Source organism: Thermobia domestica, chromosome 13 (genome assembly GCF_964235325.1).
Source record: "Thermobia domestica chromosome 13, izTheDome1.hap1.1, whole genome shotgun sequence".
Lineage (NCBI taxonomy): Eukaryota > Metazoa > Arthropoda > Insecta > Zygentoma > Lepismatidae > Thermobia > Thermobia domestica.
In genome coordinates, this window is record NC_137466.1 from 122,056,174 (window position 1) to 122,076,219 (window position 20,046).

Here is a 20,046-nt window from a genome sequence, read left to right on the forward strand (position 1 = left end):
AATATGTCATGCATCTTCCATCAGTTCCTTTCGGTTTGTGATCGTCTCATCATTATCAGAGCCGTAGCCTGGGGACGAGCGGGGCTGTCTCCCCGGGTGCTGATAGCAAGAGGGCGCCAAACGAGTATGAAGAAAGAAAAAGTGTTGGAAATGAGTAAACAAAACGATGCGTCACCCTGAAAAAGTACTGGCGCCCTCTTTCTGTTTGCAAAGAAATAGATTTGGTAAAAATTTTCTTGCTCGCTTCGCTTGCATCCCAAATATTTCAATAAGTCACAAGTTTTTACTTATTATATACGATTTATGATATATGATATAAAGTTATATAATAACTTTATATTATATATAATAAAAAGTTATTATATATGATTTCTTAATGACGATGTGATATACAAGGTGCCAAGTAGTGACTTAGAGTGTACGCAGGAGTGTTTTGAAAATCAGAAACGGACAGTCTGGAATACGCGTTCGGCGTTTTGATGATGAGTTTGTCACGCTTTTTCTACTCAATCGGAGTAATTACAACGCGACGATGAGAATGGAGGTATGGAAATGAGAGGAGTATAGACACACACACAAGCTGCTGTTTGTGCGGGAATATTAAAAATTAAATTAAAGACTGGGAATAATAACATTATCGAACTTGCAGCAGTTGTAGAATAGAGGCTTAAGGGTCAGAACTTAATCCAACGAATTTCGTCTTTTTCAAAGACTGATCAGTACAAGATTTCTTTTTGTGCATACGTATTTACGATTTTTATCTATCTACACACATACAAAACATACACACACATTATATATATGGGAGTGTAGATGTTAGTGTATCTTTAATATGTTTATTAATAATAAGTAAAGTTAAATTCAGAACTTTCGTTCGTTAAGAAATTAGGTAATTACTTTAATTTCAAACATATGTAGTAGCCAAGCTATATTTTAGATTTTAAATACAAACTTTAAACATATTCTTCACCTCCATCGATCAATCTTGAGAAATTCACAAATAAGGCTTCTGAATTTCCGTTACATTTCATAAAATATTTTTTTATCGTAAAAGAATCGAAATTAAAACTCTGTTTGTGTGGTCACATACAGAACAAAATTACAAAAGTTTACAATTATTACTGGCAGTTACACCTGTCATCCATTTCGAACATTTTAAAAGGTTATAGTTTCTAATGTATTGAAATTTCATTTCTTATCAATAATATGAAACGTTGGAAATAGTTGTAAATTTCCATAACTGTTCTCCAAATGGATTTGTATGCAATCAAAGGTAGTTTTGTCAAGTTTAACAAAAGAAAAAGTCCAAAATAAGCTTCTTGAAAACATCTATTTGTAAAAGAATACGTAATAATCGCTTTTGTTGGTTGCAATGATCTGTCCAAGCAGCTATTCAGTGTAGTATAACAACAAAAGATACTTCTTATATGTAACAAAAAACTTGGTAAGGTGAGTGTAGGGGCGCCGAATTCTACTTCGCCCCGGGCGCCGAAATCTCTAGCTACGGCTCTGATCATTATTTCATTTTGTCTGCAGTCGATAACGATTTCAAGCTGATTATATCTTTCATAAGTAGCTACCTACGATGTTCTCACTAGCGTACATTAGGTTTACCTGATTTGAACTATTTTTAAAAGGATACTTAAGAAATCTTTGAGCCAACGAATTCATCTCAATATGCGTTTCATTATGTCTTACAAATATAAACTTATGGAAACATAGACTTCACCATTGTATTTCTCGTAAAATTCCAGTCCAATTTGATATATTACATGACTCCCTTCCTATTTAAGAAAGTCGAGTGAGATACAAGATGGCCGATTTCAAGATTGCGGTGAAAATAAGCATACCTTCAAAATACCGATAGATGTCTACTCCTCCCGGTGTCGGTTAATGTGTTTTTGTTTTTCATCCCTTTACCCGTTTTACAAATAAAATGAAATTTTCAAACTTAAAACACATTGTTTCGGGTTATTCTAATCAATCAGGATTTTGGCCACTTTAGCCGTCTTTACGGACGGAACACTAAATTTTTCTTACACTCGTTTCTTGATATTTCACATTTCTCTCCCAAGTTTGGTCAAGAAACTAGATTTCACCGATATCGATAAGCTTACTTGTAAGAGAAGACAACTATGAAATACTGGCACAGAACCTTCTTGAAAACTTGGGAGGCAAAAGGGTAAAACATGTATTTTACAATTCATTCACTCACTATCTGCATTTCCATTTGAGTTATTTCTCTGAAAAACTCGCTGCTATAAGTCAGTGGCGGCTAATGTTAGTGTTGCAGCGTTGCGCAACGACCAAAGTATTTCAAGAAAAAAAATATTATTAGCAATAGTAGTAAAGAACAGAAAAAGTACTTTTTAATATTCCCATATACAATGTATACTTTAAATATGGGAGTATACTTTAAATATATACTTTTTTTTTAATTCTCTAACTGTCCGTTTCATTAATCCGTTTTAAAAAGCGAAAAATAATCCGTCACAGAGTCTCTAATTTATATTGTGTTGCAGCGAGCATGCAACGACCAGATTCCTTCAGCGCGGGAATTGGAGCAAATGTTAAGTCTCCTTTCCCCTATCTCAAAAGTTAAAGGGTCTGGTCGTTGCAGTGCTTCTGCAACACAGCACGGTTTCGAGTGAACGAGAAGGTTTTCGCGCTAAATAAGATTTCTAAATTTTATTTCACTAGCAGTTAACAAATGGAATTTGGTTTTATGCATTCATATTTTTATATTACGGTACTAATACTGAAGCAAATCAATATAATGGCAATTTAAAAAAGTGATAGCAGAATTACAAAATAAAAAATAAAATATGTAGTAGAGCAGAAATCAAATGAAAGTAGATCCGCATTTACGAGTTAATTCTTAGCTTATATAGATAATGAAAATTTTTTCTACAGTAATTTGTGAACCAAATATTAATAAGTCAATATGCAGACCCCCCCCCCCCCTCTGTGGATAGTATTTTAGTATATACGTATTTCTTTTATAAAATAAGTATATTTTATACTCTTGATAGAAAGAACTATGGTGGGGAACGCCACATTGAATTTGGGACTAGTTAGCAATGCTCAGAGGCGTAGCCACGAGAGGGACCCCGGGTCCGGACCGCCCCAAAATTTTGCAACTCGACTAGCATTTGTAGACTTTCTTAACGAACTATACTTGTTTAACAGAGAAATGATTGATTTAAGCTAAATATTTTATTTTAGGCCTCATCATGTACTCTTTCTTTTCTTATAGAAATAATCGTTCTATCATTTTTTTCTAAAAATATAGGTGACAGTAATTAAGAATTACTTATCTTTTCGGGTACAGTAAAAGACAGGTTCGTTATTACCTAGACGTATTGGACCTTCCTCACATACTTTGGACCCCTCCCAGCTAACATGTTGTTCCTATATCTGGCGGGTTTCAAGGTTGCTTTCCAGAACGTTGATAAACATTGTTTCGCCTCATGTGGAAGTATATTATGTTCATCGTGCATTGCGTAGCAACCAAGACGGATGATTTGGAATGTAGTTTTTTTTCTTTTACACACATGTGTGTGTGTGTGTGTGTGTGTGTGTTGATATATGAATAGGGTTGCCAACTCCGTAAAATAAAAAAAACGGCACTTTCTGAAAATTCTCTATGATATAAGTCTCAGCGTGAAGTATCTCTGTTCGAACCTATCCATGGAAAGGAAATGTACTATCGTGAACGAAAGTGCATTAACACATATATTCTGTATGTCCTTAGAACATTCACTAATAACCTTAATAAATACATTGTGCTATAAATGAGAAACTGAAATTGATAAATCGGCATTGATCAATTTATTGTATTTACCAGTAACTACCATTCTTTTAAAATTATCGAAACAGATGAACAAAAGTATAATAAATTTTACGTGACAATTTTGGATTTGGAAAATGAAATTCACTCTTTAAACATATAGTCTCTACTTCAACTATAGGAAATTGCTTTAAGAAGTCCTTTTCCACTTTTAATAAATGTATAAAATTCCTTGAAAGTAAATTTCAAATTTTCCCTGATACAGTCCCTGTCATCTCTCTAAAATTTTCTAAACAGGTGAACAAAATATATTAATCGTTGATACATGGTGAAAGGTAACAGTTTTGAGTTTACAGAATGACAGCTACTTTTCCATATCTATACTTCGAACTAGATACAAATTTGAAAAAAAAATAAAAAATAAAAAAAAAAATAAACGGTTATAAAGGGGCTGGTGAGAAGTTTGTACCTGTCACCGGCTTTAATCAAAATAACATCAATTTCTCCGGCCAGGCCAATGAAAAGCCGGCCAGTTTACAGCCCTATGTATGAATATGTGACATTCGCAATTCATATACTAGTATCTCTTTTATATCAGCTGTTTTGGTTATTAGTTATTAGATTTAATTTTATTGTGTGTGCTTTAATTCTGTACATAACCTACAAATTCTGAATGAATTGCATATCATGACTTCTGTAAATAACTTACAAAAAAAATGCCCAGCTTTTAACTGAGGAAAACTTACAATTAAGACTTAGACAAAACAAGCAAAGTGCAATTCAGGAGGGTGTTCGAAAAAAAAAAAAAAAAAAAAAACGGTTTAAGTTTACAGGACACCTTATGGCAGTAATGTTGTATGCACTAGGTACATTTCCACAATTTATTTGAAATTTTCCTAGATAAATTGTGAATAAAGTGTGTTCAATGTACATTTTTTATAACATTAATCTCTGCTACGAACTCTCTTCAGTCTACACTGAAGAGGAATTCGGATCACTGTCAGGGACTGAGTTTGCTAGAATGAATTGTTCACAAAAATCTAGAAAAAATATTTAGTGAATCTACAAAGCTTCTGCACTTAATATTAACTGTACCTATGACGTCAGTAAAAGAAGAATAGTTCTTTTTCACATCAAAAAGAATTGACACTTTCAAGAAATTGAATGTCCCAAGAAAGGTTATCACCATTGGTTATGCCTTCCATCGAAAAAGACCTGACAATAAGAAGACTAGAGTTCAACCAGCATGTATTACGCAGATTTATTTGTTCCAATCAAAGAGAGAAGAATGAACTTACTAATTAAATAAGGTGATTAATCGGATTAAATGTTCTCCATTTTTTATTTTTTAAAAACAGATTTTTATTTAATTTAACATGTCGCATAGCATTTGCATCTAAATTTATGCTGATTAGTCAATGAGTCCACTTTATATCTTCTGTCTCCGCTCGTTCGTACTGCAACACCCGAAACCACAAACCACCGACCGCCACTGCTATAAGTAATGAACAGGGTGAGTGTTTTCACCAGAACATTTTGCAGATGGAAAAAAACGTTATAAAGGGAAATGGGTATAACCACTAAACCAGCTGGGATAGTATATATATATATATATATATATATATATATATATATATATATATATATATATATATATATATAGAGAGAGAGAGAGAGAGAGAGAGAGAGAGAGATTCTACAGACCTTGGTGCAAGTTAGTTGTACCAAGGTCCTTGCAAAATGTTACCAATCGGGCCCTGCACCACTTAAGGCCGGCCCTGCATCGGAGTGTACTCGCCGAGGGACGTTATTCCTCATATACGGCCTACATGGCCTTAGATGTCGACAGCCCAGAAATCTAATTTCTAATTCTTGCTGAATTTCATGTGTTCATTATAGTTTTCCCTGAGATCTGAACATGTTAGTCCTACGTTTTGAAGCAAAACGATGTAAAAGTTGTGATGCATGCTTGGGTAAGAGGTGCGGAGGCGAGTTGACCTAAAGAAACATTTGCTTGACAGGTATGAAGAGAAGGAAGAAAAGTGTACCCTGAGATCGGGTTTAACTATATTTTGTACTACTTTTTACTTAACTTTCTTTACTTAAATTTCAACTAATCAACTTAATCAACTAGAATAATAAATAATGTAAAAACAAATACAATGCAATTTGTTGAGAAATTATGTACATAACAGAACATCTAATAAAACTTTCTGGGCAAAGCAAGAAATTAAACATTTTCCCTGAAACTCGATAATTTTAGTCACATGATTAAAGTTTCGTTACATATGAAAGGAAGAAAGTCAGACATTCATTGAAAAAGGGTGAATATATACATAAAACTTGTTGCGGTATATTGATGACATTATCTCTAGAAAAAATCAATAGTATCATATAATTCATTTCACTTCTTCAAAAGCTTTTTGTTTATCAATATTGCCGACATTTTCCATTATTTTAGTCTTATTAGCTTCAAGATCGTTCAGAGTAATCTTTATTTTTTGTCTTCAGCTTCTTTTTCTCTCTCTTTTCTTTCCCCTTGTTGTTGATTTGTTGCTTCTGCAAAACGAGTACGAGAATTTCGTGCACAATGAATCATGGATTTCCTTATGGATAGTTTCTCAAGGCCACCAGAAGCTACCGAATCATACACAAGTCTGTGTGCTACTAAACCTTTTCTTTTCAAATTATTTACTCACATACCATATTGATTGAAAATCCTCTTTCTAGATTTCAGTTTCCATGAGAGAAAGTCAACATCATTTTAACATCTCTGCACTCTGAAGTATCCCATTCTTCAAAAGTCATCCAAACACTGACCAGTTCAAGAATACTGAATCGTAACTGTTTACAATTTGGATTCGAACAAAACTCTTTGAATTGATTCAAAACTCTATTTGCCCTATTGCCATCTAACCAAACATTTTCAATTGGTTCAGCTACAAGAGACTTCATGTGATTCATTCCAACATCAGATCCTGCAAAAATATTAAGATTCAAACACGAAAGAGCTCTAGTCAATTTATAATTTAAAGGTAAATTCTCCAGAAGTTTAAGAACAAACTTCTGTAGACTATTTCGGCAAAAATCTAAGTCGTCCAAATTCGTTATTGGTTGATATTCATGCGTATTTTGGCGTTCAGCTACTCTGTTTAATAAAATAAATATAGTTTTAAAAAAGGTGAAATAAGAAATTATTTAGGTACTTACATGTTTTGATACTTGCTCGAATCACAGTCATTGTCCAGTAGTCCATTGGTATTAGCACTCTTCACCATCTGGACAAGGATGGGCGTTAATTCCCCTTCAAGAGCAAGCAGACCTTTGGCAAATGCAGCTGCTGTCATCTGCACACGGCCCTCATCAGACGCATAGATCTTCAAGTCGTGTCTGTACGTAGAGTGAAGCCGGAGAAGACCCAGGCCCTGGGTGCCTGCATATTCGCCTGAAACGTGGCATTCCGGGTAGCATAAGCCTCCCTCCACATTGTCAGGTGCAGCTGAGTAAGTGTCAGAACACCGGGGCGGTGTAAGCGTAACAATTATTGTTCATGCAATACACATCATTTCCACACTTCATGGCATGAAATCAGTGATTCTCAACGTGTAGCTTAATGATTACGTCATTGCTGTTGTATATTTTAGCATTATAATTTAGTTTCAACTTAAATTCGTATATTGTTAATTTCAGAAATATTCATAACATAGAAGCAGCAAGTGGAGCTGCGGGATACGCCACTCGCCCTTCAAATTTTCTGCTCTCATGAATTATGTTTTTATTTATTTATTTATTTATTTATTTATTATTAAGTGTTCCTTCTAAACATTACACAGCGTCTTCCCTACAATTTCCTCTTGCCAAAGACTTGGTGCTTATGATATATATAAAGCACACCAGATTAAAAACAAAAAAATTACCTCCTGTAGAACTTATTTTCCACTAGATGTATTTTCAATATGTTCATTCTGTTTTTGCAGATGATTACAACGTCCCTTCGGTATGCATGCCTTTCTATTGTTAATATACCGATTTAAGAATACCAGATAAAAAATATTCATCCTTTATAGGACTTACCTAATACTGTGTAACATCACCTTTAGTGTAGAGGTGGCCAGATTTTGTAAACGAAAAACAGGGACACTAATTTCAGGCTATACAGGGTGATTCAGGAAATCTGCAACAGGCCCTACTGCACAAAAATGTTTGAAAAAAAAAAAAATATATATATATATATATATATATATATATATATATATATATATATATATTACCAAAGTGCATATGCCGAATTCACATGGTGATGCTTCTGACATCAGGGGCGTTTCAGGAATACCTCTACGGGAGGGACAAGCGAAACTTTTAAATCTAAACAGGGATTAATTTTGGCTCCAATGAAACAATCGCTAAATTTTGAACAACTTTGATAGGAAACACTTTATCATCTCTCTTACCGTCTGGAGGCTACATGAGCTCATTAATACTTCAATACAAGGATTTTCCCATGCTGCAACTCAAAAGGAATAGCAAATAATTGTTTGAAACTAAAGTCAAGCACGAAAGTGAACATGAGGAAACAAACGGTGCAATTTTCGAAAACAGAGGTGCCTCGGGAATACCTCTATTGAGGAGCGACCAACTTGAAAATGTCAAATAGAAAAAGGGGTCTATTTGGCTTGTGCTGAAAGAATCACTAAATACTGGACCACTTTCATAGGCAATAATAGTTCATGACAGTTCGTACCGTATGGCTGCTACCGAAACTGAGTTGTTGGGGGGAAATATATGATACGATTTACGATGCTAGATTTTTTTTTTTTTTTTTTTTTTTACTTCATACTGCAAAATATCTTGAGAAACAAACATCGGACGAAAAAACGTACGAAATAAAAAGTTAATATTTTGCAGGAAAAAATTTACGTATGCTAAAATTAGACTCTGCTTCGCTAATTTTAACTTAGGGGTGGGACGGAAGGAAACTGAAAACTGATATGGGAACCCCGTCATTTTAATTGCAGATTCGGGTTCTAGGAGAAAAATACGTAAACTTTATTTGAAACATTTTTTCGAACTTTGATAGATGGTGATGTAATCAGTTAAGTATAGATTCACTAAGAAATCTTCAATTCGGTTGGTTAGATAGAAATTTAGTGTCTTTCTCTGCACCGATGCTACATAAAATGCAGACATACCATTTAAGGTGGAATTTGAACCACTGTAATGGATCTGAATGTCAATATTCTCCCACCGGGAATCAAATATTTCATATACCTTATTTGTTAGTTGCAAATTTTATTTGAAATGACTTTATATGAAAACGACACGTAATACACGTTGTACTGTAAGTCAAACATCATAACATTATCATTTTTAGTATGTAAAAATAACTGTCCCTCCTTTATCCCCCTAAGAAATTGAAGTTGGCGTCGTCACTGTTGTAAAATTGTGCCTCAGAAGAGGACAAACAGGACGAAATAGTAAACTTAAATGCAGTTAACATGTAGCAACTGAAAGCAGTATCTAAATTGTTTATTCAAGTTCCAGCAATGAAGCAGTTTTTCGCTGCCGATTGAAGTATAAAATATCTAATAGTTAAAGCCCGTCACCAGGAAAAAGACGTTCTTTTCTATTGAAAGTGATATTCAAGAAATTATTGTCATAACATATGCTCCCTCTGGAATTTTTTTAAAAAGCCTTTTTCCCCCTCTGGACGAAACCCATAGGATGAAAGAATGGATGTAATTTTCAAAATCCTTGTTGTTTGTTTACTAAAATTAATTGGCTACACACACGGGCATCTCTGACGGGGGGACAGGGGGGACGCGTCCTTCTCAAATATTTTGAGTACGAGATAAATGGATCAATGCTGAAAGTATTTGGTTCTATAAGAAGTAAAAACACAGGATAGTATTTTAAATAGATGGAACGATTTCTTTAACGATTTGCTTAACACAACCAAAAACTAATGTGTTTGGAGAAAGGGAGATACAGAACCGTATATTCAAGAACCTAATCGTATAGAAGTAGAAATCGCTATAAAGAAATTAAAGAAACACAAATATCCGGGTGTAGATGAAATTCCGGCTGAGTTAATTTTAGCTGGAGGCGAAAAATTGTGGAACAAGATACACAAACTCATTCTCCTCATCTACAACAAAGAAGAATTGTCACAAGAGTGGAAAGAATCAATCATTGTTCCAATCCACAAGAAAGGCGACAAAACTAACTGTAATAATTATCGAGGCATCTCTCTTCTGTCAACATCCTATAAAATCCTTTCAAACATTCTATTAGAAAGATTGACCCCATACGCAGGTGAAATTATTGGAGATTATCAGTGTGGATTTAGATGAAATCGATCAACTATCGACCAAATATTTACCATTCACCAAATACTCGAAAAGAAGTGGGAATACAGTAACCCAGTACATCAACTATTTATTGATTTTAGAAAGGCTTACAACTCGGTTAGGAGAGAAACATTGTACAACGTTCTTACAGAATTTGGAATACCGAAAAAGCTAATTAGTTCAATTAAGACATGTTTAAATGAATCCCAAAGTAAAGTCCAGGTAGGAAAATTTTTGGCCACGAGCTTTCACGTCGAGAATAGCCTGAAACAAGGAGATGCGTTGTCGCCATTATTATTCAACTTTGTCCTGGAATACGCTATAAGGAAAATCAAAGATAGCAACCAGGGCTAGAGCTGAACGGTGTTCACCAGGTTATGCGTACGCTGATGATGTAAATTTAATAGGGGATGATACGAGAACAATAGAAAGAAATGCAGAGGTCTTATTAAACGCTTGCAGGGACAAGGGTTTAGAAGTAAATGCAGAGAAAACTAAATACATGGAAGTGAGTCGGGACCGTAATACGGCAAATTGGCAAATTATGAATGTGTTAAAATATTAAATAATACTTTTGATAAAGTGGATACTTTCAAATATCTAGGATCAATATTAACAGACGAAAATCATATTCACGAAGAAATTAAATGTCGATTAAAAACAGGGAATTCGTATTATTATTCAGTTCAAAATCTCTTGTCGTCGCGAATTCTGTCGAGGAATTTGTAGCTTAAAATATATAAAACGATAATCATACCTGTTGTTATGTATGGTTTCGAAACATGGTCGCTTACTCTGAGGGAAGAACATAGACTGAAAGTATTTGAGAACAAGATGCTCAGACGAATATTCGGACCCAAGAGCAACGGGAATGGGGAATGGCGGAAACTTCATAACGAGGAACTACATAAATTATACGGCTTACCAAACATTGTTAGGATCATCAAGTCTAGAAGGCTTAGGTGGGCAGGACATATAGCCAGGATGGAAGAAAGTAGGAACGCTTTCAAAATGTTAGCGGTAAGACCAATCGGTAAACGACCATTAGGAAGACCTAGGCGGAGGCGCAGGTGGGAAGACAATATTAAGATGGATCTCGCAAAAGTAGTGATACAAAGTAGAAACTGGATCCAGTTGACTAAGGATCGAAGTCAGTGGAGAGCTTTTGTGAACGCGGCATTGAACCTCCGGGTTCCATAGGCTATAGAGTTAGTTAGCTTACGAAGGATGAGTAGATGCCTAGCCTGATACTACAAATAGATTAAATGCGCATTTACTGAAAAGATGGGTTCTACTGACATTGGATAGTCTATATACTCTTCGTGTACTAGGGCCTAGGGAAGAGGAGGAGATAAGATTTCATATCAGGTTACGTCACGCACAGTCGCACGCCTTTATTTTCATTAAAAATGGAAAAGCCAAGAGATACAAATTTCATCTCACTTTTCTTTGTGGCAGTCGGACACAAATCATCATACTTATCTGCAAAAAGCACTTTTTAAATCGGATTATTGGGAGAGCCTCCAGTTCCAATGTTGGGGGGGGGGGGACATGTCCCCGGAATTTGTGCCCGTATCTACAACTGAGACAACTTTCCAGCATGAGGAGAGGGGCATATCCTCCTCTGGCATTTATTGCAATTTGTGCCAAAGTAGCGGAAGTGGAATTAATACATATTGATGAGGCTACTAAACGCACTACAGCACGAAGTTCAGTTTGAAATACAGTGGACGATCTCTTAACCGCCCTTAGGATTAACCATCCATCTTCCAAGAAAAACATTTTAATAAAGAATTTTCTTTATCTAATTTGCGTTATCTGCTGCGCTCAGAGCTTAACAAACAATGTGCCGTACAACAATAAAGATACGCAACTAATCGACCAGACGATGTTTTTGTCTTAATTTTATTTCATTCAGCATTTTTCACTCAGTCGTATTTTTCACTTTTATACTTTTCTTCAGCCAATACTAACACACCTTAAATTACTGTATTTTATGATTTACAGTGGTAATAGTCAAGTGCTTTAATAAATACAGTATGTACTACAGTATATACAGTATTGTACTTCATTCAACTGAGTGTTACTTAGTCTAGTGGCTACAGCAAGTGCCTTACGTATACGAGATTCCGCGTTGATGCAAGTAGGAGAGTATTGAAGGTACTATAGTAGTTCAGATTCCACTTTAAACTGTAAGTTCCGTCGTATCTAGATAGCCTCACTGCTGATAATGAACGTAAATACAACTCAGTCTATCAATCAATCAATTTGTAGATCGGTTCTGGAAATCTGCATATTAGCAAAACACCGAAATATATTAGAGATAAATGTTCACATATTGAAATTGTTGAACAAAAAACAAAACAAATAAACGAAATAGTATGAATACGGATCACAAAATAAAAAATATTAAATTACAATATTTAGTTATTAAAGAGATGTTCATTTATCCACACATAAATAAGTACCGCAAACAACAGATCTTCAAACAGAACAAATTACTCATTGATGCATGTTACGTTTCCTATACTTAGTCTTTGGTTTGAGAATCACTGATTACTACAAAGTATACTTCTACCTTCTTTTTATACTTGAATTACAAATTTTCACTATTTTCACCAACTCTGTATAATACTTTGTACAAAAACTTTATTTAATATTTTTTGATTTTTAGTATGAGTTGTGCATATATTAAATTTTATGGGCTGAAATTTATTTCACAATCAAAAGTTTCAAATAAAAATTTACATTTTCAAGATCAAAAATGGAATTTTGAGGAATTTGTATGGGATTTAAGATGAATTTGACATTGTTTACATACTAAAAATATACTATACACATTCACAAATAATCAGAGCATAAATATTTTAAATTTTCTAATGGTATAAAAGTATAAATAATATAAATAATCATTCAGAAGAGAGCACTGAAATGACAAAATAAATTTACCTTTAGCTTTGAATGGTAGAAATGAAAATGTACCATTTGACACACGTCCTAACAAGAAGGAATTGAAATACGCAATCATTATTCACAGAATTTTATAAGAATTATACAAATAAAATTAGAAAGAAAAGAAATAAAAGTGTATACATTCTTGCATATTTTCCCTAATAATTCAAGTATATTAGAAGTATACTTTTGTCCAATGAACTGAGAAGTGCAGAAATGATGTCGTATTACCTAAAATTACTACGGTTGAATTTGGAAAGGGATAGGTTTACAATGTATGTTAAATGTGTGCTGCTTTAATAAAACTACATATATATATTTTTTTTAAAAAAAAATTAAAAATACCAGCATTCTGTAGTCTAAAGTATGAAATCAAACTCTCAACCAATACGTGTGATTTAAGCCACTTGGAATTATTAGATCTAACAGCGATATTTGACTTATAGTGACAAGGTCCTGAAATTAGGTCTCAGAAATGCCTAATCTCCTACCTCCGTTTTTTGCTAATTTCCTAATAGTTTTAACTGATAAGCATTGAAATGATAGATTTTTCTACTTAAAATAGAAAAAGTACCACAAGCACATGATAAATTCTTCATATGTCAAGAACGACGAGTATTAGTTCCCCATATCGTCGTTGCTTTTATTATTATTATTATTATTAATAAAGGACATTTTTATACAGGAGCTAGATAACAAAACAGAAGCAGCAAACAATGTGGTTCTTGTTAATATGTCAATATAGGCGATGCGATACTTATTGTCTTCGTCTTTTATTTTATCACTGTATATATCAGCTAGAATGAAATGAAACTAATAACTCTACATCGATTATTGCGATCTTCGCGATATAATAAAGGATATACAGGGTGAACCATTAATCTTGATACGTCCTTTTAACTTTCGAACTAATGGACAGGACACGTTGAAATTTTGTACAAAACAAATATCGGCACGGGGATCTTGTTTGGCATAATCTGCGATACCGCACGGTTAACAATATTACCAACTCAACGTAAAGTTTTATTGTTTTTTAAAACTACGTCAGATTATTACACATTTCAAATCTACATATAGACGAAGACGTGCAAGAACACGCTTGTCATGCAGTGTTGCAAACTAAGGACACCACATTATCAGAAACAGAAAAACAATCAAATTTTTCAGAGTTCCACAACAATAATAATGCAAGTGAAACGAACTGGTAATGCACATCCAAAGTATCTTAATGTCGAATACTGTGGTCATCATAAAGTATTTCGAACTAATCGATAAAAAGTTACAAGGAATTAAAAAATTAACATTTTTCCGTTTATTTCGAAGAAGTGTTGAGATAAATATCACATTCAATCACATACATAGTTTCCAGCATACATGAAGATCGTAATGCCGTTTACAGCAATTTGGTATCTCAAACCAGATATGAAAAAAAAAAAAATATGTAAAATTTGATATATTGCTTAAAATGGAGTTATTCTGAGAACTTTTTAACACAGTTTTTGATTTATTTTGCTTCTTTAAAATTACAATAATACTTTTTGGTAGTTGTAATTGCAAGGCAGCCAAAGAAGTTCTTGTTGTTTTGACGTCTCATTAATCATGTGCTCACAGAGAGAAAACGAAATGACGCGCATGCCTGCCAAGCGATCGGGAATAAGTCTGACCAGTGACCTTCAGTAATACAAGCACGTTGTATGCACACAGCAGTCATAGCTCGTCCAGTGTCGAAGAGAAATGAAGGTATCGACAGCAACTTGTTCGCGTGTGTTTGTTGTATGACTTTGAAGAGGATCAGTACCACATATGCCAGGCATCTGGGGAGAATGCCGTGGGGAAAAATCGTTATAATTATGTATGGATTGGTAGACCTCTTTGTTTCTTTATCTGCGACGTTGCCACATAGTGCAATTCGAGTGTTCAAACGAGGACTCGAAAGTAACACAATTTTATATATATTTTTCGACTTATTTTGACTTGTATAACAGGAGGTCTGTAGTACGTGAGCGCCATTTTTAAATAGAGATTAGATAGTTTCTTAAGAAGAAGTGACAATAATAATTATATCCAGCTCTCTCTTGGAAGTGATATAATTTTCTTCCTTGGAGGTGGGAAACGACCTATATTGCGCGAGTCAGATTACATAGTGGTCTACGTACCCACCAACCGTACTAGATTCATACCCTGGTCGTGGTTCCGAGACAACAACGTTAATAGTGGGGCCTGTCTTTCATAATTTCGGTCGTATGCTGGGTTCGATTCCGGGTAAGGCATTCGGTGTAAACATTTTTTTTTTTTTTTTTTTACTTGAAATTTTTCCTCAGCCATCATACAAATGTCTCTTAACGCTGAAATCAGAAATTGTTAATTTCTACCACTTCTTGTCTACACAGAAAGTTACGAATGAGATGGAATCTATTCTTGAGATGTTGAATCGCATCGCTTCTCTCTCTCTTTTTCTCTCTCTGTCTTTCTTTCTCTCTCTTGAAGTTTTTGCTTTATGGATATCAATATTGAAATCGTAAGTAGTAATAAGTTCTACCACTTCCGGTTCTAGTAGAGAGGTTCGGGCGAAGATTTATTTTCTTCAAACGCTGAATCGATTCCAAACAACCATTTATTACTACGTATGATTGTTTTTGCTCTATGATGTTCAACGTAGAAGCCAGGAATGTTTAATTTCTACCACTATTGTTTTGATTAAACGGTAAACAAAGTAGATGGAATCTACTGTTGGAACGTTGAATCGGTTCCATAAAAACAGCTTTTCGCTCTCTTATTATTTCTGTTCTATGTAGACCAATAATGAGAAAGGAAATCGCAGTACATTTGTACCACATCAGTTTTGGTCGAGATGCGAGTGAAGATATGTTTTCTTGAGACGCTAAATCGATACTAAAAAGCAGTTTCTAGATATCTCATACCGTTTTTACTCTGGAGCTTGTTGACAGGCAGACAAACATACATAGTTATTCTACACGACTTCTAATACATTGCATGACATAGTTTGGCAATGTAAAAGTGATGAAGAACTGAGGAGAAACATGTATTTCAATAGTTTGAGAAAACGTCTTTTATAGACTGGTTTTAGGTTTTCTTTTTGTGTGCGAGAACAAGAAAGCTATGCCAGGAACATGCCCTAAGATGTGAGTAAATTTAGATATCTTCCACCTTTTCCTTTTCTTGTTTTGATCTTTCTCTACATAAAGATTTCTTGAAAGAAAATATGTGGAATTTCATGACGTCACTGACGCTGGGCAATGGAACAAGAGCATATAGCAAACTATCAATTTAGTTTCTGAATTTTGTTTCCTTTTCACAAGACAGTAGTATCATGTGGCATTTAAAATGCGTTATTGTAATGCTGTAAAATCACTGTGTTTTGTTTCTCATTTATCATAGTACATAAAAATATCGAAATTATTTTCTTCCGCCAGTAGAAGATGGCCAGTACACAATATTACAACTTATACTTTCTTTAGTAAACCTTCTAGATTAGTCTACATGAGAAATTCTCTTGATTTACAGCAATTAATAGAAAATCTTAATGATCTTTTTAAATAATATAGTGGATTGTAAGAAAAGCTGACAAAAAAAGGGAACTTAAAACATTGTACCGTTGCAATTTCCGTCAACACAAGTGATTGACATCAAGTTAGAACCAACTACTTCTACTTCCTCAGACGAGCTCTCATAGAAGAGAAAACGATGCTGACTTCAAACATGTTGATTTAAAATATACAGTAACCTGACGTAGCTCCATTTAATATATATATGTAACCTTTATCTACTTTAAGCTTAAAACACGTTTAGTTTGGGTGACATCACTGTTAGTTGAATGGGATTGCAGAGTACGTCAAACAATGTTCCTCTGCCGATATTTGCATGTTGCAAAATTTCATTGATCTTCATCAATTAGTTTAAGAGTTACAAGGGCTTTCAAGGTAAATGTCCATTGTGTATGCACGGGAGACCGTTGTTCTCAGCACGTATAGTAGAAAGGCGGCGGTATTGATTGCGATTAATGTCCCTCGTGCAATATGTGCATACAGACAAAGACGCAGCTGTGAAATATTGGTGTAAAATTGTACCACCCTAAAGCTATATTTAAGTTGAAATAGCGTACATAGATAAAAGCTGAGCGGACCGTGGTGGAAGTGCCAAGAATGCTCCATTACCTTATAGAAATTCAAAGTGAACACATAACACTTATACAAGCCAAAACTGAAAAGACAGTTCAACAAATAGCGCTACTATACGGCCGAAAAACTGCGTCAAACGGATTCGAGACTCTAAAAGTGATGCTGATAGTGGCAAGTGATGTGGAGGGTGACATACTCCATCGTACGGATCCTTCACGCCAGACATCGAAGACCCGTACTACTGTCCGCCAGTTCTTAGAACATTATAATCGTCCTGATTTGCGGAGGAAATGACAGCAGTTTCAAGCACTCTGCCCATTGTTCTGCATGAAAATGACTGGTCCTGTCACAATACTGGTGTTGTAGGCAACTTATTGCAATGGTGGGAATAGAAGGTCCCTGAATATCCCCACACATTTCAGATATAAGTATCTATGTCTTTGATCTCTTGCCCCAACTCAAGGGGCCATTTCGAGGACACTGCTTTCCTACTAGAGATAACATTCTGCTTTCAATAGAGCGCTCTGTCGTAAAAACCCATAAAAACGGGACTACTACTGGTGCCAAACACCTTCCAGTGGTCGCAGAGGGTCATAAATGAAACTAGGGACTTACATTAAAGGCATACAAATTTCTAAGTTCTACAATAAAGGATTTGTACTCTATAAATGTGCTGCCGTGACTTTTTTCTAAACCTCGTATCTATTGCCAATAATACGAATACTTAGGATTAGCTGGAGACAAAATATACCCAGACAAAATACATAAAAAACTGAAAAAATAAAAATATACTATCCCAAGTCTGTATGAACATAAATTTAATTTTAAAATGTACCCAGACAGCTTTCGCAGAACTTATTTCTTCACAGAAAAATACAGAAATTTTGATAACAGTAAAGTCTTTCTTTAAAACTGATGAACTACTCCCAAAATTGTATTCTACTTTGAAAATAATATATCCTTCATTCTCAGATTATCTTTATAGACTGCATACACATGAGCGTCTAAGAAACAAACTATGAATGATAAATTTCTAGAATAAAAACTCTGTATCTTCTATAACGTAAAAGTCTAATAACATGTCGCAGACTACAGAATACTTATTGAAATTAAAGATTAACTGTTAATAATTGGATAGTATTAGTAGCTTGTAAGTGTCGATTGTTTAAGCATTTTAATTTTTCATGCTTGCTATTCAGTTTCTCATGCCATTCACTGTGCCAATCTATATATATATATAAAAAAATTGCATGCAAAAGTATGTTATAGTCTCTAAAGAATCGAGTATTTGAGATTATATTTTAAATAACAAGCAAACTATTTATACGTAACAATAATAAGAATAAACAAACGCAGAGAAATACACACAAATAATCTAATCAGAACTAACTTAACATGTAAGCTATGCACTTAACGATATTCAAAAATGCTACTTAAGTTGTAGTTTTATGGTGCTACTAACAAATCAACAGTATACAAAAATACATACTACATTTTTTCCCTTCTTTTACTTTTCAAAACTCCGTACTTGCATTTCATGTACGATTGTATAATTCAAATGCACAATTTAATGCCTTTTTCTACGTGAAGCTTTTATTACATGCTCATCAAATTATTATTCTTAAAAAAAAAAAATGCAAGTATGAGGTTTGCAAAAAGAAGATAAATATATTTTTTGTAACATACTGTATATTATAAAATTCATGAGAATGTTAAATAGGTTTTCTCCTGATTTCTTTGAAGCTCACTCTTTTTTTTTTTAAAAAAAATGTAACTGTATGGATAAAATATGCAGGCTAATGTGTAATTCAATTTCGCGCATAAATAATTCACACGGTGCTGCACACGAGCAACGAAGGCTGACATTTGACAATTATGGTATTTCGCACACAATAAAAAGACCTTTTTTGTGTAAATTCATATTTATTATGATTTTGATAAGCATTATTGTATCCACCTTATGTCCGGTAAAATTCAAAGTTCCGAATTATGTCCGGCGAATTTCAAAGCTATGTGCTCGAAAAATTTGGACTCTGAAGATGTTAAAAATTACAAAGTTGGAAAACACTAAAATTAGAAAATCAACGGTATTCTAAGTTTCGATGTGGTGAACAAAAGTCTAATTAGAAACCATAATCGGTTACTGTCACATGTTACAAACAATCTCGTAACTCTCAAATGCATCATCTCTTACTGCTTAACTAAAATTAATCTAATAATAATAATAATAATTATTATTATTATTATTTCAAGCACCATTATTAAATTTCCTCATAGCCATTCAGCATAAAATTCCATTTATATACATGTGTGTGTGATAGTGATTAATTTCTATGTGATAGTAATGTATCTACTATCTATGTGATAATAATGTATCTATAACAAAACTTACTTTCTCAAATATATATATAAAAAAAAAATAATACTGTGACGAACTATTGAGTCATGTTAATGACATTTAATGAACTGGAAATTAACTCCAACCCCAACATAAGTGTTAGTCTACGAGATCAAAATATTAGTTTTTAGTACAAACAATGTAATGGGCAAATTACTGCATTATGATAATATACAGCTAAATAAAATTCTTTCCAGAAATATGTGAAATTTTCAATTTAACAAAAATAATAATAATAATTAATATATTTTGACGAGTCTTTTCTAAGAAATCTGAGAAAGTTTCAAATGATGAAAGCTGGAAATTTCCCTCTGCAATTCGATTTATGTTTTATCAATCAAGTCACAATAATGTTATATTGCCGACGATTAACAATGGCAGTAAACAGACTATTTGCATTATTTTATGTTAATTAAGAAA

At 33.9% G+C, this 20,046-nt stretch overlaps 1 protein-coding gene across 22 annotated transcripts in view; it reads right to left on the reverse strand.

Moving 5' to 3' along the window:
- The window catches only part of l(1)G0196 (inositol hexakisphosphate and diphosphoinositol-pentakisphosphate kinase), a 331,048-nt gene that overhangs the window by 132,202 nt on the left and 178,800 nt on the right, over positions 1-20,046 (reverse strand). For 18 of the 22 annotated variants that reach the window (XM_081736359.1, XM_081736372.1, XM_081736366.1 and 15 more), the window contains one exon: positions 7,001-7,289. In XM_081736359.1, the coding sequence (XP_081592485.1) occupies positions 7,001-7,289 (289 nt within the window). The remainder of the gene's footprint in view (positions 1-7,000; positions 7,290-20,046) is intronic. The other 4 variants (XM_081736379.1, XM_081736375.1, XM_081736370.1 and 1 more) reach the window with 1 other exon arrangement.